Raw genomic sequence first — 27,403 nt, forward strand, 5'->3', positions numbered from 1 at the left:
GCTGTTCTGACTTCTGAGTTAGTTAATGCAAGCTCCCATTGTTACAAATCTCAATCCAACTATTCTAATTGATAAATGAATAACCTGTGATCAAATCCAACTCCACAAGACATGCATATTTGAAAAGATAAAGTCATAGTGCCTTAATATTCCAACATAAGAAAGACTCTACCAGGACTAATATCAAATTTTCGTTCTGCTTATAAAAGGGAAAAACTTCACATTCACAATTTCCCATGAATTTCAGTCAAACCTACAAATTACACTCCTAAGTGGTGAAACCTTTCAGTTTACACTAACAATGTCAATGAACTCTATGCCACAAGGCATCAACATCCTTCTTGGGCCAAGGCTAACCCCTTCTCACACAAAAAAAACTAGGATAATTTTTTTTTTCTACAACTCAACCTAACATTGCAGACTATAAAATCAGAACAAGGTATTAACACATGTCTGTTAATGACAAGACACACCAATAATGCATAAATATAAAATATAAATTAACAAGTACAAATCAAGGCAAAATTGCCTATGAACTAGTACTTATTAATAGTCAAAATTAAGATTAAGATTCTATCTATAAACATCGCCAAAAAGAGATTAATAAGAAACTAATAACAATAGTAATAACAATAATAAATAGGTTAACTGTTAAAAGAGTAGCCAAAAGAAAAACAAAAAGAGTTATGTACCATTCAACCTTTTTCACCCTTTCTTTGCAAAATGTACTAACCCCTCTGCTCCATATTCATCACTATTTTTTATTTTTTTTTATTTTATGTTTTTCTTTTCTCTTCAACCAGAGGCTTCAACGCACTCCCTTGCAAAATGCCCAGGCTTACCACAATTGAAGCAAGTGCTTCTAGAACCATTACCATTGCCACCGCCGCCTCCGCCACCATACCTTCCACCTTCATTGCTGCAATCCCTAGCCAAGTGACCAACCTCACCGCACCTATAGCAACCACCACCACCAGCGCCGCCACCTGCACCACCGCTAGTTCTCGCGGTAGCACAGTCCCTCGCCATGTGACCAAATCCACCGCATCTAAAGCACGAAACACCACCGACACCTCCACCACCGTGACCATTACCGTTACCGCCACCGCTTCCTCGCAAGCAATCCCTAGCGAGATGCCCAAATCCGCCGCAATTAAAACATGCACCACCACTACCGCCACCAGCGCCACCAGAATTGTTGCTCCGGTTGCAATCCCTAGCCAGGTGTCCGACTTCGCCGCAGTGGTAGCACCCGGCGCCACCTGATCCAGCAGCACCACCTCCACCTCCACTGGCGCCGCCGTTTCGCCTCCATCCGGCGCCAAATCCGGATCCGCCGGATTCCTTGGGACGAGAGTGTAGGGGATTGCCGTCGGGAGCAGTTACATCAACGGCCTTGGTCTTGTGGTTGTCGCCGGTGGCGATGGAGAACTGGACGCGATCGCCTTCGTGGAGAGTGCGATAACCGTCGGATCTGATGGAAGACTGGTGGACGAAGAGATCTTCGCCGCCATCGTCGGGCTTGATGAAGCCGAAGCCCTTGGTGTTGTTGAACCACATAACAACGCCGGTGAACCTCTCTTCCGCCATCGGAGAAATTTCTTTTTCTTCTTTTTCTTCTGTGAGAGCAAACCCTAAACAGTGTTGGATTTGCGAAAGCAGTAAGAGTTTGTAACAGAATCTGTTTATATATAGTGACGCCACTTGTGATAGGTGAAAAAGCAAAATCACCACCAAAATATCATTATCAGACGAAAATAATTTTCTTTTAACATAAGCAAATAATTTTTTTTAAGAAAGAAAAGTATTTTTATTTAAAATTCAATTCTATTATTTAAAATAATTATAATATATTAATAGAATAAAATTTAACTTTTAAAAATATAAAAGTTGATTCGAAAATCAAATTTCTTTTAATTTGATTTACAAACGAAAAAAAATGAAAATTATAATTTTAAAAGAATTCAAATTATTTATTTTTAATTGTTTTAAAATAAAAAAATTAATTCTTGAATAAATTCTAATTCCTAATATTCTAAACAAGTTTTAAATAACTAAATTAATAATTTAATTAGTAAATTATTAGCAGGATTAGAAGTAAATTAAAGTACAACTCATCTCAAATTTAGCTCATTAACAATTCGATGTTTGATTTATGAATATGTGTGAAATTCAATCTTGAATAAACTAAATTCATTGATTCATGAATTGATTATTACAAACACACACATAATTGTAATAAATTAAAGTACAACTCATCTCAAATTTAGCTCATTAACAATTCGATGTTTGATTTATGAATATGTGTGAAATTCAATCTTGAATAAACTAAATTCATTGATTCATGAATTGATTATTACAAACACACACATAATTGTAATATTTATATTTAGGGATACGTATAATTTTGGTTCCTAACGTATGAGCCAAAATTTATTTCGTTCCTTGACTTTTTTTCGCAACAAAAAGGTCCCTGAAGTTCCAGTTTGTTTTAAAATGGTCTAACGCCGGGACGTAGCTTGGGTCACCAATCTTGACGAGGTTAACAACCCCACTATAGTGAAAATAGCCATAAACCCACCTTGGTCAGCCAAGTCAATGATGCACCTCTTACTCTCAAAGAGTCTAGAGGAAAATAAGCACACCACTTATTTCATATTCAAAAATAAATTTCAACTCTATTTTATAAATAAAAGGTACATGAATTATTTATACTAGTAGCAGAAGGAAAAGCCTTCATAACTTGGACGATGTGGGACTAAAATATAACACAAAGTTCACTATCCTAAACAATATGGGACTTGTATTCCCTTATTACAATTAACTAATATAATTAACCTACTAACCCTACTTGCTCCTGCGTCATTCTCCTTGGGTTGAAAGAACTCCTGCGTGAAAAGACCTGTGACAGCAGATAATCGATCTCATTGATGAATCCACACCAAAAGATTGATTGATCTCATTGATGAATCTACACCAAAAGATCCTATTGGTGACTCCACACCAAAGACCTGCACTCACAAATCGGATAAAATTTTACAAGATCTGTGGCAGCAGACGATCTCATTGACGAATCCACACCAAAAGATCCCATTAGCGAATCCACGCCAAAAACCTGCACCACAAATCAAATAAAAATCTACTAAAGCAAGGTGAAGGCCACGAGAACCGACCTTGCTCTGATACCAAACTGACGCCGGGACGTAGCTTGGGTCACCAATCGTGGCGAGGTTAACAACCCACCTTGGTCGGCCAAGTCAAGGATGCACCTCTTACTCTCAAAGAGCCTAGAGGAAAATAAGCACACAGCTTATTTCATATTCAAAAATAAATTTTAACTCTATTTTATAAATAAAAGGTACATGAGTTATTTATACTAGTAGCATAAGAAAAAGCCTTCATAACTTGGACGATGTGGGACTAAAACATAACACAAAGTTCACTATCCTAAACAATATGGGACTTGTATTCCCTTATTACAATTAACTAATATAATTAACCTACTAACCCTACTTGCTCTTGCGTCATGGTCCTTTGCACCCAAAAATAAAATTTTAATACAAAAATGCCCTTGCTGGTTAGTATTCCTTCCCGCAAAATCGTTTTTCCTTCCCCAAGCAATGCATTGTCTGAGAATAGGACTCCAGAGTGAAACGTTTGTGTGAAACGATTGTGTGAAACCCTTGGAAGGCCTTCCTGCGAGGTTCGGCGTTGGTAGCTTGAGAGAGACTGCCGGAAAACTTTCTGGGTCGTTAACTTGGCTTCGTTCCAACAAAAATTCCTTCGTGAGGTAAGCATTATGTGAATGTAATTTCTCGTTTATTAATGTGGATTGTGCGAAGGTGTGTGGAAGGCTAGGGTTAGAACTGATTGTAGTTGTTGTTGTTCATAGTTGGTTGATTAACTCCCTGTGTTGATTAATAGGGTTTTTCAGGAAGGAAATGGTGCTCTTCAACATGCGGGTGCACCATGGTGGGGTATTTAGATATAAAAATAGTGTGCTCAGGTACTTGAAGGGTCAATCTACAGTTATGGAGGACATTGACGGCGATCGGTGGAGTGTGTTTGAGGCATACGAAGAACTGAGACAGCTTGGATACCTGAAATCCAACATTTTCGCGTTATGGTACAAAGACCCAACTGAGGATGATTATGAGAGTCACTTGAAGCTGTTGGAAGGTGACACAGAGAAAATTGAAATGTGTACCATAGCAGGGAGGAGAGGCTTTGTTGATCTGTTTGTGGTGCATGATGTTGAGGATACCGAGGAATTTCTGGAGGTGGGTTTTCTGGATGTGGGGGGAGAAACGGTAGGTGGCCAGAGTGAGAAACCTTTAGGTGGTGGTCTGGATTTAGTGGTGTTCGAAGGGAATGTAGAAGACAGTAATGGAGCTAGGGTTGTTGGTAAACAAGAATGCAAGAATAAGGATGGTGGGGTGGAATTAAGCCAAGAGGGACATAAGGCGGATAGTGACGATGTTAGCAGTGGCGAAGACAGTGATGACCCAACATACTTGCCATCTAATGAAGAAGAAAATAGTGTGGAAGACATCCACTTCACTGATAGTGATGAGGTGTACGACTATGAAAGTGAATTCGGTGATGATAATGCTGTGCCGAAGGATTGTAATGCGGAGAAGGGCAAAAAGGTTATCACAAGTGATTTGGATGATGAGGATGCAGTTGACAGTGATGAATTGGAGCAGGACCATGTAATTGCAGGAGTAGGAACAGGTGCTGATGATGGGGAGGATGCTGCTAAGGAGAGGGCAGAGGTTTCCAGTGCATAAGACACAAAAGGACATGGGAAAGTACAAATGGAAGGTGGGCACGTTGTATGAATCTCGGCAAGAGTTCAAGGACACAGTAGCGGCCTATGCAGTCCAGACAGTTAGGAACATTAAATTCAAGAAGTGTGACTTGGTGAGGGTCCGAGCTGTTTGTCAGAAAGGCTGCCCCTTTTGGTTATATGCACACAGGGTCAGTGAGGAATCCACTTGGCAACTAAGAAGCATGAATCTCCAACATACCTGCATGCAGACACATCGGGTTGGGATTATGCACAGCAAATGGTTGGGTAGCCAGTTTAAGAAGAAAGTTGAAGCCAACCCAAAGATCAAGGTGAAGGAGCTGGTTGCAAGGGCTCACAAAAAATGGAACCTGACTGTTACCAAGGCAATGTCAGCTAAGACAAAACAGGAGGCTTTGAGTCAGATACAGGGTGCCTTTAGGGAGTAGTACAAGCGAATAAACAACTACTGCCATGAAATATTAAGAACAAACCCATGTTCCATAGTGATTTTGAAGGTAATTCGATCACCAAATTTTGCTCAAGAGAGACAGAACGCAGAGCTGATGAACTATTGTATTTTTCAAAAAATGTATGTATGCTTTGATGCTTGCAAGAAAAGTTTTCAACACTGTAGAAGGTTCATTGGGCTAGACGGTTGCTTCTTGAAAACCCCCCAAGGTGGACAACTGTTGACTGCAGTCAGAAGAGACCCAAATGAGTGAAATGACCAGATTCTTCCAATTGCATATGCAGTTGTGGAGGCAGAGACTAAGGACTCTTAGGTCTGGTTTTTGCGTCACCTATCCGATGACTTAGGCCCACACAATGTTGCAAAGTGCACATTTATGTCTGATCAGCAAAAGGTAATTCACCATATATCAGCCTATGCAACTTGTCCATGTATACATTTATAAATGCACTAACCATATGAAATCTTACCTTCTGTAAACAGGGTTTACTGCCGGTGTTTGAAGAGGTCATTCCAGGGGTGGATAACAGGTTCTGTGTCAGGCACCTCTACAGCAACTTCAGGAAGAAGTTTCCTGGTTTAGAGCTAAAGAACAAGATGTGAAAGTGTGCTAAAGCAAGTTACTGGCAGAGCTGGGAGAAGGAGATGAAATCTTTGCAAGGTCTGAATGAGGGAGCATTTAGACATTTGAATGGCATTCCACCAAGGTTCTGGTCAAGATCCAGGTTTTCCTTCCTATCTAAATGTGACAGCCTCGTTAATAATATGAGTGAGAGTTTTAATGCTGTGTTAGTAGAAGCAAGAGAGAAACCAATTGTGAGCATGTTAGAGGATATTAGAGTTTATATGATGACTAGATGGGCTGCAAATAGGGAAAGGGTTCTTAATTATCCAGGAAACATTATGCCAATGATTAGGAAGGAATTAGAAAAACGGGCAAGTTTAGCTAGGGACTGGAGGCCATATTGGTCATATGCTAGCAAGTACGAGGTTATGTGTGGTCTAGATAAGTATGTTGTGGATCTGGCTGCTGGTGAATGTTCTTGCAGAAAATGGCAAATGAGTGGGATTCCTTGTCCTCATTCCATCAGCTGCATCATCTTCAAAGGCCTTAGTTTGGAGTCATATGTGGATGACTACTACAAGAAGGAGGCCTACATCATGTGCTACCAGGAGGTCATACACCCTCTAAACGGCCTGGAGCTATGGGAGAGGACTCAATATGATGATGTCATCCCACCTCTATATAGGAAGCCAAGCCACAGGCCGGTGAAGAAGAGGAAACGAAGGGCTGCAGATGAAGACAACAGAAGCCAGACTCATCTGTCACGGAGGGGAGAAGTCCAAAGATGCTCCAACTGTGGTGGAGTGGGACACAAGAAGAGCGGCTGCAGCCAGCCTAAGAAGAGGGTAAGAGGGTTTGTGATATGCTATTCTAGGGTTCAGTTACCATTATGATTGCCATCTATTTAATTTAACTACTATATGATATGTGTCTAACTGTTTCTATGATTTACATTTTGTTTGTAGGCCCAAAGTTCAACCAAAAGAGCTAAGAAGAATGCACCTAAGCTGGCACCTGGTCAGACAGTTTGGGGAGGGAGAAAGAAGAATACTACACCATCACCAACCAATCTGCCAGCACCTCATACCAGGAAACCCCCCCCCACAAGGCCCAAGAAACGTGAAGCCCGGCCCACCACAAAAGCACCTCAGCCCAAGAAAGCTTCCACTAAGCCCAAGAAACCTTCCACTCAGCCCAAGAACAAGGCTGCATCAGCTGCAACCTCCATCAGCAACAAACAGCCCCTAGCCAGCCATCTGTGAGGAAGAGAAAATTTTCTATTATTCAATGCAGTGCACCTCATCTACCCCTGCAGAAGCTGAGGTTGACGGCCAAGTTACCTCCATCTCAGTGGAAAAATCTTTAGGATTTTAATGTGAAATCTTTTGTGACTCTTGTGTTAATGTTTTGCAAGTAGTGTTTTTAATTTTGGTACTGGCTATTTACATTAAGAACATTACCTTAGTTACATTGGTTTGATTACTGTATTTTGGTATTAAGTGCCTGAGGACACTTGAAGTGTTGCTTCTCTATTTTTTGGTACTAGGCATGTGGAGGCAAACAGTTTATTCGTGTACGTTTTAACTAGTCATCAAATGAAATATGCCATTACTAATTATTGAATTTTCAGATCTTGTACTCAATACTTTTCTACTTTGCTCAAAAACTACATTTACATTACAAGATAACATAACTCCACCATTAAAGAAGGTGACAATATGGGCAACATTAAACAACACTTTCCTTCAATAATTCAAACAGTTTCAAACATGCTACACACCTAAACCACTGTAACATCACAGAATACCCTCAAACTCTACCCACACAAGATAGGAAACCTCATAACATTCCCTACAAAATCATCTATAACCTAGGTGCATTCCATTCGCGTGCTTTAAGTTGTAATGATTTTGCAGAAATAAGAACAAAAACCCCACCCACCCAGCAATACATAGAGCAGCCACAACCCAAAGCTTCGTCTCCACCTCCTTCAATCTTGCCTTTAATTTCGTTATCTTCCTCCTATTTCTTGCAAATTCAACCTCTTGCTGAACACCTCTAGGTTTCGGATCTGCCCATCTGACGAAATCACAGCCATTCTGAACCTAACAGGAGCCACAGAAACATATGAAGAAATCTCAAATTCTCAGACCCACAATAGCAAAATAGGAAGAACACTTTACCTCATAGTATACACAACCCCAAAATCTTCGTCCCAGGTTATCCTTCGTCGATGAAGTTCGCAAAATCGGCCTCTCACCATGGCCACAGAGCAACTCTTTTGCATTTGAACGAAAACGTGAGGCTCTTGAGCTCTGGGAAGCCATGGACGCCGCTGTCTCCTGAACCCTAGCCGTCGACCGTCAGCAGCAGCTCCCGTCGTTATTCCTCCTTCGCCTGCACTTCACATTCATTCACTTTCTTGATTTAATCCTTCTATTATTATTTATTTATATTAATTAATGTTTCCAATATCCGTTAAAACGGTTATAACTAAACTTAACGACCACAGGGGTAAAATAGTCCGAGGGACGATTTTAAAACAAACTGGAATCTCAAGGACCTTTTTGTTGCAAAAAAAAGGCGATGGACGAAATAAATTTTTAGCCCCTACGTTAGGGACCAAAACCATACTTATCCCTTATATTTATGTTTGTTAAATATAAAAAAAGATATTGTTTTCTTGTCATATCAAAATTATAATATATTTATTTATTTTATTGTAGGTTAAATAGATAATAAATTATAACCTAATAAATTTAATTAAATTATTTGTGAAAAAAAAGCAATATATTTATATATTGATGTTTATAAAACAGTATAGTCATCTTTTTATATATAACTTTAATAAAAGATATAAATCATAATTAATAGATAAATAATAAATATAAATAATATTTTTATATAGGTTAATTTATTGTTAGAGAATGGTAAATTATAAATTACATGCTCATTATTTTCTGCTAAACTTCGTAACTAAACTTAGGTTTGGCCTAACTTAAGTTAGATGGGTTCACTTGGGCCCTAGTTATTAATCAAATCATTTATGGAGCTGAAAGATTTGTCTGGATAATTAAGTTTAGTAATTAGGTTACTAGATTATTTAAGTGTTGAAAGTTTTATGTTATATATGTAACAACTCATTAATTAATGATAAATCTATAAAAAAAAAAAGGGACTTGCATGCGTGACTTCTCATCCAAAGTCACTTATTAATTGTGTAATTAGTGGAATTGAAGAATATTTATTTTTTAACTTTTTATATTAAAAATACGTGAAAATTAAATCTAAATTTAGTACTTATAAATTTGTATAATTTTATTTTATATTTCATCAAACATATTTATTATTTTTAAATAAATTTAAGGATTTATTTAACATATATCTTAAGAACATAAATTAATGTTATTAATTAAAAAAATAAACAAAATACAAAATTTAATTTTTAATGTATTTATTGTATATTAATTAATATTGGTTTACATTCTAAGAACCGAATTTTTTCTAAAAATTTTGATCCTTTCAAATGAGAAGATGTTTATGAAAATTTTAGGAATAAATGACTATTTTAATACTCAAAAAATATATTTTCCAATGAAATAATTTTTCAAAAAAAAAAAATTAACATTTATATCCTAAAAGTCAAGTATAGTTAATTCATTTTATTACTTAATATCATTATTTTAATATAGTTTCCCCAACATCATATTAAATATCGTTTTCCAAAGAGATTAACTTTTTACCCATTAACACTGAAACGATTTACCAAAGATTGTTTATAAGTACCGCTAATAACATGCTTAAATCATTTAAAATAGAAAACTTTCACTATTCATCAAGGTGTTTAATTTGAAGTATGATATGTATAATTTACTAATCTTCAACAAAAGGCATGAAAATAGAAAAATTGGTACAGATATGAAGGTGTGAATTTTGTCTATACTGCATCATCCCTCAAAAATTAAGGCCTTTTTTCCAACGAAGTTGTTACATAAACATGGTAAAAACAAATCATGAAAGAAAAATTACAAGTTGGTAATTTATCTACAGAATGCAGAGAAAGGGTAGTGACTATTTTGTTTCATCATAAAGCATGAGTTGATATATCTAATCAACTGAACTTAGTACACTTCCACATTCCATTGCTCTGCTTTCTTCAATTGTCTCTTGTACTCAATCCAGTCAATTCCTACAATATATAATGAAACACAATACATAAAAATGTATAAAGTAAATTGAAATTTTGTTATGAACACTCTTAGTCTTATAATATTAAAAGTTACTTCATAGAGCAGAAATGTATAAGATTTATAAAAGTTATTTACACCTTATTTCTAAATAGTGTAAGACTTTAGTAGTACATTATTTTACCCTCAAAATTAGATAATGAATTAGAATTTGAAATTGATTAACTTGACAAATACATGAGCTAACTTAATAAATATTGTCAAAGACTCAGAAATATTTGAGTTTATCTTTATTTCTAATTGATTGAAGACTCTAATAAGAAAATGACTTCTAAGTGAGACAAGAATTCAATAGAGAAAAAGGTGTTGGTTAAGATGCTAGAGGTGCTCTAAAATGCTAATATGGCAAAAGGAAAATGATTTTTTCTTTTTTTAAAAAAAATTGTTACCATCTCTAGCAGCCAAAGAGACCATAATGTCATCAATTCCTTTCTCCATTCCTTTAAGTCCACACATGTAAACAAAAGTGTTATCTTTCTTGAGCAACTCCCAAAGCTCTTCTGCATACTCAGCCATTCTGGTTTGGATGTACATCTTCTCTCCTTTCTCATTTGTTTGCTCTCTGCTCACAGCAAAGTCAAGCCTGAAGTTCTCAGGTGCTTTCTCCTTCATCTTCTCAAATTCCTGCCCCCCAAAATCCATGTAATTGGAGTTCAATCACCAAATATATAACTCAACTTTTCGAGTAATGATTAATCAGTCTCATGAAACTACCTATCCTAAAAATTTAAGTTGATATGAAAACTTACATAAATGATTATATCTCTTACATGTCTACTCTTTTTATATTTGAAGTGTGAATTATTTTATTAAAGATATAACTATTTATATATCACTTTCTATATCAGATTAAACTTTTGGAATAACTGGCTTCATGAATGAATGAAAATGCTTTGATTCTTCTTACCTCCTTGTAAAGCAGTGAGCTGCTTGTGGGAACACCCAAGAAGAGCCATGCCAAACCATTGAACTACACATATGTGTAAATATATCAAAACATGGTTAATAATCAAATGTGATCACTACAATCACATTCTATTTTAACAATTGACAACAAAGAAGGATCGACTATATAGATCAAACAACTGTCATAATTCTCTATTATCTTTAATAGCAGTCAAATTTTAGTTGGCATATGCTAATAGAAATTTTTTTTTGCTAATTCAGCAATACCTTAGAGCTAAGAACTATGAATACATATCAGTTATCAGTGTCTGGTCTTCAAAATTGTTTTATGGTACTGATTGATATTCTAGGAATTCTATAGCATATATTGTCCATGTTAATGTTCATGCTAGATACTCTCAAGAAAGATGCTAGTTTCTGTGAATACTTACCTTGTAATCGTCGTGCTTTTCGAAGAACATTTTCCACAAAAATGAGCGGAATGGGGCAATTCCAGTTCCAGTTGCCAACTGTAAACGAAATCTCAATGATTTAATGGTACTAAAAATCAAAACAGCAGTGATGATCATCACATATATATGATATTCCTTTTTATCTACTGATTAAGATGGTAAAATGAATGATAATGTACCATTACGATGGTGGCATTAGGATCTTTTGGCATAAGCATTTCTTTCCCAACAGGTCCTGTAATTGTTACTTCAGCTCCAGGCTTCAAATCACCTGCATCAACAGGACCATGGATAGTGACTGGAACAAAAGAAAATGAAAACAATTTCTTGATTATAAAAGACTATAAATTTCTTCTAAAACCATTGATTCTTACACAAGAAATTTGAGCAAACTCCTTTGACAATCTCTCCATTTTCATTTGTGTAAACAAGCCTCTTCACACATAGTGAAACCTGCATGAAAACATATACAACTCAAATGTTGATGTCACTGATGAATGTCAGCATGCACTTTCTGAACTCTCTAATTACTTTGGCACAAAAGTTGATAAAGGCTCTATGAATGAATTTATGCAATCAAACTCTAACAATGACTCACAGTTTTGGAGTCTCCAAAGTCACCAAGGGCACTGCTGGCAATGGAATACAATCTGAGTTTATGAGGCTTCCCATTCTTGTCAACTCCCTCAGGAATTACCCCAATTGATTGCCCTTCTCTGTATGGAACCTCTCCTGAAATATATAATATACTCAGCTTTTTTGCTCAAAACAATAACTTCTAATAGAAATCTTGTATAAGTGTTTAGATAAAGGATATGTTCAATTGGCCTAATGAAAATATTTCATAAACATTAATTGTTTTTATATAAATACGATAGTTGAGAACCGTTAAATGATTTGACAATAAATATCTATATATCAGCTGTCATATTCGCAAGAAAATATCTTTGTATAAATAGCCCTTACGAGGGTTAGATTAGATGATAGATTAACGTAATAAAATTTTGGTAGAAATTCAGGTGTAGTTAATTTCATGTAAAGTTGATAATTGAGAGTCGATACATAAAAATTTAGTCAAACATATCAAATTATTTAATGACTATGAAGTTAACTGTACCTGAGTTTCTCCCTAAAATTTTTAGAAATTGAATTAAGAAAAATGAAAATGTATTACCCTCAGTGCTGAAGACCATGTGCCAAGTTTCACCAGGAGCATCATCACCAGTGATCTTAGTGTTGAGCAAGCACCTTCCAATGTATGGGTTCTTAGGCTTGAACTTGTTCACAACCACACCTTCTTCCTGCTTCTTGTGCTCCTTCTCCACCTTTGTTGGTGTCTGTGTCGTCTCTGTCTCCGTGGTTGTAACTTGAGCTCTTATTGAAACCGAAACATCTCTCCATTGCAATGAAGCCTGAAAATTAAAGATTGATCAAAACCATTACATCATATCTCCACGTTAAATTAAGAATACAATTAAATTATCATCTAACAGTTTTTAACTATCTTCTGTGCAAAAATATTTGTACCTTTTTGAATACGACTCTCTCCGGGGCGACGATGGAGGTGCGGCTCGAGAGAGAGGCAGACTTGGTAGATGGGAAGGAGACTGAGGCCGTAACGGCGGCAGCCATTTTTTGAGCAGAAAAGAGTGAGAGAGAGCAATGTTAGAAAAGAAGTGGTGGTGTCAAGTGAAGGTAGTTTAAACTTGAAAGGTTGTTATGTTGTGTTATTTTTTGTTTTGGTTTTTGCAGAGAACGAGAAAAAAGATGGATTGGCGATTATTAATTGATTGAGTGGACGAGAATTGGAAAGCAATGCAGTGGAGGATATGACATGAGGATAAAATGTACGTTCTAGTGTGGAATCTATGACACTCATAAATTATTATGTGATATTTTCATCATTAACAGGTGCCATATGATTTCGCAAAATAATAAATATTTGAATAAACAATTTTTTTCTTCCTTTGGTTAACCTTTGAATAAACATTTAAGTTAGTCCAATGAATTTTTTATGAGATATTTTAGTTTTTAATAATTTTTTGTTATTTTAGAATTTCTGAAAATTACTTATGTGTTTCAATAAAATTATACACTCAAATTAATCTCAACAAATTTCAGAACATTTTGGTTTTTAATAATTTGCATATGGAAACAAATGTTCATTTCATTTTCATTTTGGTATGAAGCCAAATGTCGCTGGAATCTCGGATTTTATTTTTGTCCAAACAAAATAAACAGAACAAAATAAAATGTAAAGTAAAAAGTCCACTGTAGACAGGCCCAACTCTAAGCCCAATTTGGGCCCAATACTATGCCCAGAATCAGATTACGCGGGAGTTGGGCTAAAAACGGTAGAAACTGGCGCCTTTAGGCGCTACGGAGCAGAAGCTTGAATTTTGTTTATTCTGAATAAATCTGTGTCACTCCTTTCACATTAACAAAACGCCATTAACTCTACCGACTCACATTGCTTCAGCTGTAATTTGAATTTAAATAAAAAAATATATTTGATGTGCATACATGACTGAAATTTGTTTCTCTCAGAAACTACATGCATGAGGAAGAAAGAACTGAGGAATCCAGCGTCAATTCGAGTGCCCTTTTCTCCTCGTCGGATTCAGATTTCAGGTACGCCGATTTCTCCGTTTGGACCTTGATTTGATGCTATTATTATGTATGCTGCAATTTTGGTGATTATGTTTCTGATTAACACATTGCGAGAATCTGATCCAATTAGGTAATTTTGTTTTCGATCTTTGTTCCTTGGTAGAGACTAGAGAACAGATCAGTAGATGCAGCATTTGAGTTTGTTTAGTTGCCAGCTGCTGGCTCTCCTTTTTTTATTGTTCAGATTTATTAATTTATATTTTCTAGAACTTAGATTTGTGTGCATTGCACTCAAGAAATTTTTCTGAGAATTGTTGAATTAGATATGTTACATTTTTAATTAGCCAATAGTGATTGCAATGTCTTGGAGATTCATAAATTATAAGTTAATTGAAAGTTATCTGGTAGATATGGAGAGGATTTTGATGTGATTTATGTAGAATCAGCATTCTGTTGGTTCTGCTCTCATGTCGACTTATATAGCAAGTCAATTATTATTGTAAAGATTTTCATGAAACTTGAGTTACTGTATAAATATATGTGGTCTGCAGTCTGCACTTGTTGTTTAATACTTTAATCAATGTTCATTTGTTATTGATTTATTTCCCTCCTTTTCTGTCTATGTTATGTGAAAATGGAATATTAGATTGGTTATGATGTGGCTGAGAGTTCCTTAAATAGTTTGAGAGAGAGAATACAAGATTTACATATTATTCTGAATTCTGGTTTACAATAAAAAAATTAGCAAGAGATTACTGAAGATTTGAAGTAATACCTATCACGTGAGAAGAAGAACAATGTTAGATACTCGGTTGATAAAAGTGAATCAAATAGAAGATATAGTCTTCTCAAAAAGGGGCAATGGAAGACAAATATAAACAAATATTTGGAGAAACCATTTAAAAGATGCTAATACTCTAAAATGTTTTTACTAAAAAATGTCGTTTTTGATAGAGTAACATGGGTACATACATGGCATCGAATAATTCATTTAGCTACTTGGTGGCATAGGAAACTTTTGTGGATGTTACTATTATATGCCCAATTATTCTTTGGACAATAGGAAAGAAAAAACCCAACTTTTTCTCTTGCAATGCTCTGATTTGGATCTTCATTTCAAGCTTTAGGATTTTTCTTTTCTTTTTTTCATTTCTTGCTTTCTGTTTTATCTGTTGTGAATAGAGGGATTCTCTTGTTTGGTTGAATTGATTCTCTTTGATATCTTGTTTGGTTTCTTGTCATGGTAGAAAGATACATATCAGTTTCTTAGTCTTTGTATTTTATTTCTTAATGGATAGTTTTTATAAAAGATAGGATCTGAATTGTATAGTCATTTATTCCTTGTTAGTAGTTAGATGAAGCACTATTCTTATTTATCTTATTGGATGTTAATATTCATTCATATGGAATTGGAAAACTTTTTTACAACACCAGCTTATGTGCATTAACCATTCCATTTTTTTAGCTAGTATCTAGATTCTTTTATCAGGAGTTTGACTAATTCGATCCGAAAAATTGTGACAATGTCTCTTAAATGAGTTCTTTTCATTTACAGAAACTCGATCTCAAGGCCAATGAGAAGAGCGCATTCATTAACCATTGCATTTGGAATGCTCATGTTCTATTTACCTTAACAAGATAAATCCTTAAGCCATCACCCATCAAAATTTAAACACATTATTTTGACTATTTAATGCTTTTTTAGGGTTTATCTTTTGACCAAGTGCCGTGTGGATAATGATAAAAATATTCAAGATTCTATATTCGTCAATTGATTGGTTATTAGAATCTCTAAATGCATACCACAAATGTGATCTTATTCAATAATTGACCCATGCATACCACAAATGTGATCTTTACCGTTTGCAAGCCACGTGCTTTGACTGTCCTAAGGTCCATAGAGTTCTTTCTTTTGATATTGCATTTGATTCTGAGTTCTTGTTTTTTACCTATTCCTGCCATATTATTAGTTTCCTAAGAAAAGAAGAATTGTGATTTGTAAGAATATAGACAACTACTTTTTTTTACCTTCTAAATGGTTGTTAGCGAGCAATTGGGAGGTTGTTTTCACTTTGCATAGACAGATACACAAGTTTATGGTCTTGGTTGTTATGACAGACTGTATGCCTTTGCAAGTTGCAATTAGTTGACACTTGACACTAGTGGCATACCTTAATCATGGTTCCACTTTTATCCTTTTAAAAAGTATAGTCAGTTTCGCCTTTATTAGTGCATGATGAGGGATGATATTGTTTTAGAAAACGAGTGAGTTACTTGCATGTTTGCATAGTATTTTTTTTCTTGGTCAAAATTGGTGTGGCCATGTGTGACTGATAGTTACTTCAACCAAAATGAAAGAGATTAGAGTACATGTCAAATGAGAATAAGTTGATTTACTGAATTACACATGGTGCATCATGAATCAACCTTATTCAAATGTTTAGATATATTACAAATTATTTATACGAAGTTATATTAAAATTTATAGCATTAGTTTATCTCAGTGCATGATATATCAAAATAATAAAACAGTTGGCGCCTTTGGATCAAATAAATTTTTCTTGTTAATATGCATATGAAATTATGAACAGATGAGAAAATTATTAGAGTATTATTCTTCTCACGGTATACCTTTGTGTTTCTTACTTTCTTCAGTATGAGCCCTTTTTCATATTAATAGAAATTAGTTTCTTACTTTCTTCGGTTAATAAAAATTAGTTCAAAAATAAATAATGAAAAAAATTGGAATGAGTTACAATTTCTTATATATATATCATAAATATTTAATAGTAGACTACCGGTTATCGAATCCTTGACCATTGACCAAGAAAGATTAGCTACAGCAAAAGATCATTCCATTAGACTCTGTAAACATTCCATGTTGGTCATCATCCCTTCCCCCAAAATCTATTCAACTAGAATGCGGGAAAAAATATCGGTACTATAGTTAAAAGGGAAATAGAAACATCAAATAAGAATTTGATGGGTTTAAAACTAAAACTAGCAGATGATGATGATGATAAATAAAAAAAAAAAAAAGAAGAAATACGAAAAAGGAAAAGGAAAAAGAAAGTGAGGAAAATGATATAATTTCATGTGGCACGTGTCAGAAGTTGTCCATGTAACTAAAACTACCTAAAGTGAAGTGTTTCCATCTGTTGGATATTTCGAGTTGATTTACACAAAATCTATAACTTGATATTGACGTGTGGGGTCTTATTACATTCTGCTACAATTGCCAATGCATAATTGGACTTGTTTCTGTTTTCAGGGTCGCAAACTATATATTGGCGAGTTACAATAAGAAAACTTTTACCTAAACTTTATGTGTAGGTTATAGCTTTCTACACCAAACAACTCTGCAGATAACTGAAAACTAAATCTTATCAATTTAAGAAGGCATTACATTTGATTGTATATACACTCACAAGAACAATAAATTAGAGATAAGAATAAATTGATTGAATAATGAAACCTTACAGAATAAATAACAACAATAACGCATTTGTCTTGCTATTGATGTAGTTTATGGAACCCTCTAGAACCTCTAGACTGGTAAAGCTCTAGCCTACTCTTGGATTCTTGCAACAAGGCTTCCAGCGCCTCATCTTGAGTCACATTAGGTTGTTTGGATGCCCATTCAAGCACTCCAAGAACCTCGGCTTGGGCTAGCTCTTCGCTATCTGGCACATGCAATGCAATGTAAGATAGCAATACCAGTGCTGATTTTTGAACAATTTGTTCTCCTAGATACACAAGCTGAACCAAGTGTTTAGCGCCACCAGCGCTTATAATTGCCTTAGAGTGATCAACATGGAGGTAGTTGTCTTTGCCAGCGAACTTTGTGAGCGAAATTGATGCCTCTCTTGATATCTCAGCCTCCCTTTCGTCCAGAAGCCGCACCAAGGGACCAATTATCCTTGTCTCCGTCGCCCTGAATGTCCTTGCCAGATTCCCAATAGCCTTGACACAAGGAATGAGGAGGTCCGAATCGCCTTTGTCTATGATCTTGAGCACTTGATCAACAACTGCCTTGCAAGCAGGGGAGTTAGGCTTGAAGGCAGACCTCCTTAACTCTGCATCTTTCTCTGCCACAGCCGTTATCTCCATCACGGCCATGGCAGAATTGTACTGCACATCTTCGCGCCCTCTCTCGAGCAAAACAGCAAAACAAAGCAATGCCCTTGATTCCGTGATGCTACGACAAATAGCCGAGTTTTCCTTGGCCAAGTGCCATAAGGCTCTGGCAGCCATGGCCTTCATATAAGCCTTAGTCTCAGGATCCTCAAGCTCCCTCCCCTTCATGTTAATGCCTGAATACGAATAGCTTTGCTGATGACTCTGCTTCCCATGATTCTGATTCACATCATTCCCTTGATTCACTTGCTGCTGGGACGGCTGCTGTTGCTGCTGCTGCTGCTGCTGCTTGGAAGCAGCATGCATAGCCATAGTACTAGTAACCACTCTATGCATCTGGTTTGTAGAACGATCACCCAAAGGATGCTGCACTCTACTCTTATCCTCATCTTCATTCCCATTAATCTTCTTCAAACCATTCCCATTCCCATTAACATTATTGGTATTATTCGCCATCACAACAGCGTGAATCGAATTTGGCTTATTACTAACAATAGCATACTTACTATGCTCCTGAACAGTCTCAAAAGCAAGATGACCAACTAACAATCTTATGATATTATGCTGAGCAAAAAGATCTTGGCATTTAGGGTAGTTACCTGCAAGCTCAGAAACAGCCCAAGCTACCACTGCTTGAACCTTCATAGGTCCTTCTTTAAGGATCTTAGCAAAAACAGAACAAACACCAGAATGGATCATATGCTCCACGCTCTCGGGATCACGCGCCAACAACCCAATCGCTCTTGCAGCGTTTTCCTGACCTTCCATCTTCCCTTCTTTCACAAGCTTCAGTAACGGACCAACGCCACCTTCTTCAATTATGAGCTTCCCGTAACGGTCATTATCACGTGCCAAAGAAACAAGCTGCGCCGCAGCATCGGCGCGTTCATCCACGGAGCTCGTGTGAAGCGTCGCGATGTATTCCCAGATTAGGCCGAGTATTGGCTCGTTGGCGGCGATTGGAGGAAGGCCGAGATACTCGTCCGCGCGGTCGTCGGCGGGGGCGGAGACGCGGAGAAGCCACGACACATCCCCGATGGAATTCTCAAGCTGTGACGACATCTTGCGAAACGCGGCGGTGGGGATGATGGTGAAGACGCGCTTTACGAGGCCGTTGTTGCGGCACTTGAGGACTAACGAGAGTGCCTTGTCGAGAACTATATCGGTATCGGCGATGATGCGGCGCGTGGGTCTGTCGTAGAGGTCGCCGCTTACTCTTGCGGCCTGGCGGAGGAGGGCGGCGAGCTTCTCAGCCTTGGATTTGAGCTCCTGACAATCGTTCTTGAAAGATGCGCTGGCCTCATCGGCCGCCTTGGTTACTTGGTCTGCCAGCTGGATCGGCCTTGCCAGTAACTGCTTCACTGAATCTCCCATTGGATCGATCTCTGATCTCAAAAGTCAAAACTTGATGAGACTTACAGTTGACTATTTATTTGGCACTGGGAATTCTTTGATTGCTGCTTTGATGAAGGATCGGAATTTGTTTTATAAAAAGCAAAAGGTTTAGATGAAAGAAGATTGGAATTGTGAGGAAATGATTGATTAAATGAATGAATGATTGGTTATGATAATGGAGTGAGAAAGGTGAAGAGGGTGGTGAGGGAGGTGGGGCTTATAGGTTTGGTGAGTGAAAGGAGAATGTATTAAACAGACGAATCTCAAGACTGAAGAAGTGTATACCCATGGTGCTGTGGTGTTCGACGGGGTTTACAACAAACCAAACGCGGTTTCTTCTTTCTCTCTCTTGAGTAAACTGGCCAAAATTTAGGACTCTTCGAATTTAGGAGACTATATTTGACTCATTTTAATAAATGGTTAAATCCACGTACTTATAAATTTACATTCTCTAAATTTTAAATTTTTATTTTAAAAAATAAAATAAAATTTTTTATTTTTTAATAATTTTTTTATATTTTTTAGTCTTATTTATAAAATAAATAATAAAAAATTACTTTTTATCTATTTTTATCTGAATAATTACTCATAGATAATTAACTTGTGATTACTATAAACTCTTATGTTTTATATTAGTTTTATGAAAATCATCATTTTGACTTGTAAAATAAAAATCTGTTGACAAACAACTATATTATTTTTGAAACTTATTATTTGGTTCACTTTCTTTTGCAACTTAATGTGCATATGTTTTCTTTCATTTTTAAGAGTGTATAATGAGAAATTTTCATTTTTATCTCAACATATTACCAAGTATACCATTCACCATCAAAATTTGTTTTCCCGTAACTTTCTATGTTAAAAAAAAAAATCTTTCCATATTAGATGAATTTACACGCAAAACTAATCTTGCTTGTGGATATTATTATAAGAGAATTAATTTATATGATGCATGGACACTCTTACGTACGGAACACGCCGACGTACAAATTTTAAAATCTTATAAGACACGAAAATATACATACATATAAAATATAAAATTATTTTAGATAAATTATAATGATATTTTGATATTTTATTGATATTAAAATATAAATTAATTTTTAATTATTTTTAATGTCTTGTTATTTTATTTATATTAAGTATTTAAAATATTTTTTATTTTAATAAATAATAATATATACTATATCTAAATTTATTTCAAGAATATATGTTAACAATAAAATTAGACACACTGACACGTGATAGTATTTACTATTTAAATGTATCAAAGCGTGTTCAGAATTTTTTTATTAAGATACAGTTAAACACAACAAACACGCATGTCGGTGAATATCGTATCTGAAATGTGTCCAATATGCAAATACGGCATCTTAACGAAGTGTTCATTCTTCATAAGGAAATTACTAACCTTTAAAGAATAAACCTATTTGTAAAATAATTTTCTAAAATTAAAATGATTTTTACATGAATAATAATGTTAAATCAAATATCATTTCATATCTCTCTCTGTTTCTTTTTTTTTTTTCCTTTAAGTTTGAACCATTTAGGAATCAAATTCTATATCAAGTAGATCTTAAGCTATTTAACTACATGCTCCATCTTCTTTTGGTAATAAATTTATGTGAAGTGTAGTATTCTGAACAACTAATTTTACTAGTCCGCATATTATCTTTCCAATTTTCTTAGTTTAATTACTATAAGAAAGCAATGAATTGAAATCGTGCGCTTGGAGAATTATAAAAGTATAAATGTTACCATAGATGCTTTTTCCTACTCTTGCCTTTTCTTTAAAGCGATTCAAAACACCTACTCCAAAAAGCAAAGAACTAAAGAAGTTTAATTTATTTGATGTGTAGCTTATGTCTTATTTAAAAAAATATATTTTTAGTAAAAGAAAAAAAAAAGAAAATCCTTGAATGGTTTTGGATGTGGAAAAGTTGTTTTTTTTTTTGTAGAAAAGAAAAAGCAAATCGCAAAAAAACTATTAACGGAACGCTACGTATCAATCAGGGGCAGAGTTTAGTTGAGACAAGGGGATTATGGCTCCTCAAACTTTTTATAAAAAAAATTAGTAGTATTTTTTAAAAAAATAAAAAATAATTTTGTTAGCTTAAATATTTTACTATGACTTAAAATATTCAAGTTCAATCTTTATCTCTTATTTTTATTGCACAATAGTTTTTAATTTTAAACATTTAAAATATGATGGATTTGGACTAAATTGAGTGTATTTGCATTTCGCAGCTCTCTATTTAATAAGCAACACTCTCTCTACCTTTGAGTTCAAATATAAAAAATTAAGTATTCTATATTTATTTAATTTAATATTATTTTATATTTTACTGTTTATTTAATTTAATTTTTTATATGATAAAAAATATTAGAATATTCACTAAGTATTGATATTATTGTATTTGTGTAAATTGATAAAAAAATTTAATAAATATTATAAATTTTAATATTTGTCTTTCTAACTTCTTTTTTACATATTTTACAGGATATATATTCAAATTTTTATATAAAATAATCATGAAAAGTAAAAAAATTGATAAATTTTTAAGAGAAAGGCTAATATTTAAGAAGGAGAACATATAACTTTTACAATATCAATACCTGTAAATAGTTCTTCTACTTTAATGAATCATAAAAAAAGTGAGATACAACCTTTAAAAGTTCAAAAAGTTGAATCTGATGATTTTGACCTTAATTCTTTGGAACAAGACTTTGGAAAACAGTTTCAAATTTGACAATCTTACCCAAATCAAAGAGATGTGATTAGATGAACTTATTTTAAATGGGTTCATATAAAAAATATCTTAACAATTATCCTCTATCTGTTCCTCGTCCAAAATTTTATTTCAAGATTCGCCACTGATATCAATAGAAAGAAAAGTATTTTAAATAGTTTATACACACGTTTAAAGTTAGGGGAAATATAACAGGTTCTTAATTCTTAGAACAAAATTAGGAAACACAAAAATTATAACATAATCTTATTTACATTTTGTGTAAGATTGGTGAATAAGATTCAATAGTGTTTTATTGAGTATACACATAAAGGACAATAGCACACGCACAAAACAGTAAGTATTACATAACACATAATGAATTATGACATTTGGAATGGTTTAAGAAACTATGATTAGTAAAAAATAAAAGGGAAGTGTGAAGTGGTATTTACATATAGTTAAAAGTAGGTGTTATCAGTTCGGTTTGGTTCGGTTTTAGATCAAAAACCAATCGAATCGATTTGTTTGGTTTTTATATAATACTAACTAATCGGTTTGTTATTTGCACAACAATCGAATCGAACCGAACCGAACCAAAAGCGATTTGGTTCGGTCAATTTTTTTTGTTTTTAAATCTTAACTAATAGAAAATTAATCTTAATAAAATGATGTTTAAAACAATTAATAAACTGAAATAATATTACATTACATTCAAATTCAACACAATTTCAACTCATTCCAACAACTAAACATAAAACAAACATATTTGTTAAGTCTAAAATTTCTATTTCAATGTATTACTAAACCACTTCTGCGGTTCGATTCGATTCGGTTTCTGCCGAACCAACCGAAAATTGAACCGAATCGATCGGTTTACTTCAAAAAAATCCAAAAAATCAATTTTTTTCGATTTTTATTCGGTTGTTATAAATTTCGGTTCAATTTTACAGTAAATTTTGGTTTGGTTCGATAACTTACACCCTTAGTTAAAAGGAAGAAAGACACCTAAGAAAAACAAATGATTTTTATTTTGATAAATGTCATATAATGGTGTGGTGGACTGGTGGTGTGGAAGAATGTACTCAAATACTATGATTTGTATATATGTGCTGTTTCCTTTCGTTTTTTGGTTTTTTTTGTTTTACATATTAAATTTTTTTCGTTCTTCTTTGTTCTCACTCAAAGCGATTGTTTTAATATTCTCATATGTGTATCTGTCAACGCATATATTTAGTATTTACACGTAGATCTTATATTCCCACACATTTATGTGTGGATGATTTTGTTCTAGTTCTGTTTTATATATATAGAAAAAAAAATGATGATCACCAGCCTTTAATAAATCGCCGAATGGTATATTTCATGAGCCCTCAAGACCAAATCAAACACAATTGTGGTTCATACAAATAAATCATATTAGAAATAAAAGATTAAACTGAAAAAAATATGGTATATTATTGAATCAATCTAGAATAATATAATATATAAGAGTATATATAAATGTTAGAAAAATTAAAACAATAAAATTGTAATATTCTATGATAAATATACAGATATGTTAAATAATGCTAATTGATCTTAATTATACTCTATTTTTTTCAAACTCAAGTAGGAGTTAAAGATATCATCTTGAGTTTGGACACTAGAGTCAAAAAACGACTAAAATAAAGAACCTTCGTAAAGATATCAACAGTCTGATCCAGAGTTCTAACAGTTACGAGACAAACAGCATTAAAAAGAAGGCATTGCTAGACAAAATAACAATCAATTTTAATATGTTTGGTGTGTTCATGAAAAACGTTATTATGAGCAATCTGAATAGCACTGCGGTTGTCACAATAAATATCCGTTAGGAACGATTGAGGGGCACCCAAGTTTTCGAGAAGCCAACACATCGAGACAATTTCAACAGTGATATTAGCGAGAGCACGGCATTCAGCTTCGGTACTTCATCGAGTAGTGAACGTTTATTTCTTAACTCGCCAGGAAATAAGAGAGTCACCAAGAAACAAACAATAACTAATAGTAGAATGACAATCAGTGGGATCACCAGCTCAATCAGTATCTGAGTACGCCTGAAGGATTAAGAATGAATGGGCAGAAAAATAAAGACCCTGAAACAGAGAACTTTTGATGTAGCAAAAAATGCAAAAAACTATAGCATAGTGAGTAGTACGATGAGTTGACAAGAGCTGGCTAAGAACATGAACTGGATAGGCGATATCTGGTCGTGTGACGGTCAAGTAGATGAGATCTCCAACTAATTGTCGATAAAGAGTATGGTTATCTAAAACAGTGCCATCCATAGGAGTAAACTGAATATTAAGTTCAAGAGGGATAGACTTAGTGCGACTATCTGTAATTCTGACTCGAGTAAGAAGATCAGAAACATACTTAACTTGAGAGAGATAGATGTCATCATATGAGGATATAACTTCAAGGCCAAGAAAATAACTTAGAGAACCAAGATCTTTCATCTCAAAAGTGTGGTGAATGGATGCTTTAAAATCAAAGATACCATCAACATCACTTCCAATAATGAACTAATGATCATGTCATCAACATATAAAATTAGAAGAATAACCTCATGTTCACTTTTATAAATAAAGAGAGCACTTTCATAAGGATTGCAAGTGAAACCGAGATTGTATACAGTGATACTGAACTTTTCAAACCATTCATGAGAGACTTGCTTAAGACCATAAAGTGTCTTACGAATGATGACTTTGCTAGAACCAGCGGCGAAGCTAGACAATATTTATCAGGGGGCAATATTCTTTTTAGTTTTTTATTTTAACAAAAAAAAGTTAAAAGTAACTCTATATATAATTTTAATTAAAAATAACAACTAAAACTTAAATTTTACTTTTTATAAGATAACTGAACATATTGTATATTAAAATAATTAAACACAATTTCTCAAAACTAATTTCAAATATTGTAAATATAAGTTGTTACATACTTGTTTTTAGAATCTTCAACTACTATTCAATTCTTTTTTAAACGTTTTCTGCAAAATTATTAAAAAAATGTATTATGCTTCAACCTTCGTGTAAATAATTTAAATCACAACCATAATTTATGCAATAAAAAAATTAGTAACAATATTATTAGAACTGAAATAAATTAACATTACAACTTACATAGACAATTGAACTCGACATTTTTTCCTTGATTTAAAGTAATCTATTATTGAATCTGTACTGAAAGTAGCTGCAATTTCTTTCTCAATGTAAATGACTAAATTATCTGCAAGAAATTCGTCTGCCATTTTATTCCGAAATCTTGTTTTAACAATTTTCATTGCCGAGAAATCTCTTTATGTTGTTGTTGTAGATACTGGAAGAGTCAAGACATTGCGAATCAGTCTATCAACCAAATAATAAGTTCTTGATTTTCTTGTTTCCTTCAATCTTTGACATAACTCAGAAAGTGTTCCAACATCTTTTAGATGATTTGGTATATCAAATGCATAATGTTACAATTGAGCATTCAAGAGAATTATTCCATGATCAGAAAGATCTGAAGGATAAAACTTTTCAGCTAACTTGCATATATTCTGAATATTAAACAACTTAACATTGTCTTTAAAGTCCAAAGCAGTACTTAAAGTCAAAAGCTCCATGATTTCCTCATTGAATCTACTATTTAACTCTTGAATTTGAGAGTCAACTGCTGCCAAAAACACATCAACTCGATAATGATACTCGATTGTTATCTTTGGTTGACGAGATCGCCTCTTTCAACTAAATTCCTACAATTAAGAATTTACATAGATAATAAGATAAACATTATGCAACTTAACTAAACTCAATTTATTTTATTTTTTGCAAATCAATAATATCACTATCACAAACAATTAATAATGAGAAAAAAAATTAAAAACAATACAAGGATAACATTATAATTACATGATTCAAAAACCTAAATTATTATTACAATATTATAAACTAGATAAATAAATAAATAAATAAATATATGATAATAGAAGACCAAACACTACTTGCTTTCTTCTAAGTTGTAATGATAATGAAAATATGGAGTGATGTTTTGTTTTCTAATGGAAAGAAGAGGGAAGAATGGAAAAAGTGATTTGTTGACTTTTTGTTATTGCCTTTTCAGATTCTTCACTTTTAATATAGATTGGGACTTTTTTTTTTTAATTAAGTATATGACCCACTATTCATAGCTAAAATAACAAACTACTTTCTAAACTATTTTTTGAATAGAATTCTATACGGCATATATTTTTCAAAAGGGGGAGGCCTACTTTTTTTTAGGGGCCACTCTTTAACTTTTTATTATTCTTGTAAACAAAAATTTTTTTTGGGGGGCCACTGCCTCCCCTACAATATGAGAAGCTTCGCCCCTGGCTAGAAGGACAAGAATATTTCAAGGGTGGTTTCATATAAACTTTCTTTTTCAAATTTCCATAAGAAATGTATTCTTCACATCCATCTGACTGAGAGACCATTTTTTAACCGCAGCAATGGCAAGAAGAACGCAAACAGATGTGAGACGAGCAATACAAAAGTCTCTTCATAATTAATACCATACTCTTGCGTACATCCTTGAGCGACCAATTGTGCTTTAATAGCAATCAGTAGAACCAGCAGAGCGGGTCTTGATCTTGTATACCCCTCTACTACTCACAATTTCGTGATCAGAAGGAGGATCAACCAAGTTGCAAGTGTGTGCTTTTTCAAGTGTCTAAATTTCTTCTTGCATTACTGCTACCAATTTGGATTTATGGAGGCTTCTCGAAATGACTGAGGCTCGTGATAATGAAGAATAGTAGAAAAACAAATATAATCAAGAAGATGAGGAGGTAAATTTCTTACCCTAGAAGAACGATTGGAGGGATCGAAGCAGAAATCGAAAAAATGGAGGGCAGAATCAGAAAAAGCTCGCCAAAAAAATTAGGAAAAGTCCCACTATCTGCATCGTCAGCAGCCACGTCAGTAGGGGATGACACGTGGCGAGGCCGGATTAGAGGAAGAGGACATGTCAAGGATGACACGACGATGAAATGGATCATGGAGCTGCCGTCAGGTCGGGTCAGGACGACGTGCGGGTTGACTAAGGCAACGCGTGTTCG

General features: G+C 34.3%; 5 protein-coding genes and 1 long non-coding RNA gene across 6 annotated transcripts; 1 reads left to right on the plus strand and 5 right to left on the minus strand.

Annotated features, from left to right (window-relative positions):
- Window positions 1-570: 570 nt before the first annotated feature.
- Window positions 571-1,649, minus strand: LOC107476565 (cold shock domain-containing protein 3). Its single transcript, XM_016096400.3, has one exon. It carries the CDS (start codon window positions 1,588-1,590, stop codon window positions 796-798), a length of 795 nt encoding a protein of 264 aa, XP_015951886.1. The 5' UTR covers window positions 1,591-1,649; the 3' UTR covers window positions 571-795.
- A 6,036-nt stretch (window positions 1,650-7,685) lies between these two features.
- On the minus strand, window positions 7,686-8,153 carry LOC107478202 (uncharacterized). Its single transcript, XM_016098346.1, has 2 exons — window positions 8,010-8,153; window positions 7,686-7,931 (listed from the first exon to the last, which is right to left on the minus strand). Exons 1-2 carry the CDS (start codon window positions 8,151-8,153, stop codon window positions 7,686-7,688), a joined length of 390 nt encoding a protein of 129 aa, XP_015953832.1.
- Window positions 8,154-9,745: 1,592 nt separating this feature from the next.
- Window positions 9,746-13,222, minus strand: LOC127743949 (ferredoxin--NADP reductase, leaf isozyme, chloroplastic-like). The gene is made up of 9 exons (XM_052256199.1): window positions 12,959-13,222; window positions 12,606-12,843; window positions 12,030-12,163; window positions 11,806-11,884; window positions 11,611-11,702; window positions 11,411-11,488; window positions 10,981-11,043; window positions 10,463-10,697; window positions 9,746-10,015 (listed from the first exon to the last, which is right to left on the minus strand). The coding sequence occupies exons 1-9, from the start codon at window positions 13,061-13,063 to the stop codon at window positions 9,948-9,950; spliced, it is 1,092 nt and encodes a 363-aa protein (XP_052112159.1). The 5' UTR covers window positions 13,064-13,222; the 3' UTR covers window positions 9,746-9,947.
- Window positions 13,223-13,863: 641 nt separating this feature from the next.
- On the plus strand, window positions 13,864-16,478 carry LOC127743976 (uncharacterized). Its single transcript, XR_008005202.1, has 2 exons — window positions 13,864-14,062; window positions 15,597-16,478. It is a non-coding gene; the product is annotated as an uncharacterized LOC127743976 (long non-coding RNA).
- A 739-nt stretch (window positions 16,479-17,217) lies between these two features.
- Window positions 17,218-19,947, minus strand: LOC107476583 (uncharacterized). Its single transcript, XM_016096424.3, has one exon. It carries the CDS (start codon window positions 19,550-19,552, stop codon window positions 17,555-17,557), a length of 1,998 nt encoding a protein of 665 aa, XP_015951910.1. The 5' UTR covers window positions 19,553-19,947; the 3' UTR covers window positions 17,218-17,554.
- A 4,412-nt stretch (window positions 19,948-24,359) lies between these two features.
- LOC107478211 (uncharacterized mitochondrial protein AtMg00810-like) lies at window positions 24,360-25,576 on the minus strand. Its single transcript, XM_016098355.1, has 3 exons — window positions 25,449-25,576; window positions 24,959-25,052; window positions 24,360-24,848 (listed from the first exon to the last, which is right to left on the minus strand). Exons 1-3 carry the CDS (start codon window positions 25,574-25,576, stop codon window positions 24,360-24,362), a joined length of 711 nt encoding a protein of 236 aa, XP_015953841.1.
- Window positions 25,577-27,403: the final 1,827 nt, after the last annotated feature.

The sequence above is a fragment of the Arachis duranensis genome, unplaced genomic scaffold (assembly GCF_000817695.3).
Source record: "Arachis duranensis cultivar V14167 unplaced genomic scaffold, aradu.V14167.gnm2.J7QH unplaced_Scaffold_165934, whole genome shotgun sequence".
NCBI lineage: Eukaryota > Viridiplantae > Streptophyta > Magnoliopsida > Fabales > Fabaceae > Arachis > Arachis duranensis.

Excerpts from the sequence above, each read along its gene's own strand:
- LOC107476565 (XM_016096400.3), bottom strand. The coding sequence starts at position 1,590 with ATGGCGGAAGAGAGGTTCACCGGCGTTGTTATGTGGTTCAACAACACC.
- LOC107478202 (XM_016098346.1), bottom strand. The coding sequence starts at position 8,153 with ATGGCTTCCCAGAGCTCAAGAGCCTCACGTTTTCGTTCAAATGCAAAA. Across the intron at positions 7,932-8,009 it reads GGGGTTGTGTATACTATGAG|GTTCAGAATGGCTGTGATTT; the intron begins GTAAAGTGTTCT and ends GGCTCCTGTTAG.
- LOC127743949 (XM_052256199.1), bottom strand. The coding sequence starts at position 13,063 with ATGGCTGCCGCCGTTACGGCCTCAGTCTCCTTCCCATCTACCAAGTCT. Across the intron at positions 12,164-12,605 it reads CATGGTCTTCAGCACTGAGG|GAGAGGTTCCATACAGAGAA; the intron begins GTAATACATTTT and ends TATATATTTCAG. Across the intron at positions 10,698-10,980 it reads GCTCACTGCTTTACAAGGAG|GAATTTGAGAAGATGAAGGA; the intron begins GTAAGAAGAATC and ends TTTGGGGGGCAG.
- LOC107476583 (XM_016096424.3), bottom strand. The coding sequence starts at position 19,552 with ATGGGAGATTCAGTGAAGCAGTTACTGGCAAGGCCGATCCAGCTGGCA.
- LOC107478211 (XM_016098355.1), bottom strand. The coding sequence starts at position 25,576 with ATGGCAGACGAATTTCTTGCAGATAATTTAGTCATTTACATTGAGAAA. Across the intron at positions 25,053-25,448 it reads TGTCGAGTTCAATTGTCTAT|CTTCGCCGCTGGTTCTAGCA; the intron begins GTAAGTTGTAAT and ends AATATTGTCTAG. Across the intron at positions 24,849-24,958 it reads TTGAAAAGTTCAGTATCACT|TTCATTATTGGAAGTGATGT; the intron begins GTATACAATCTC and ends CATGATCATTAG.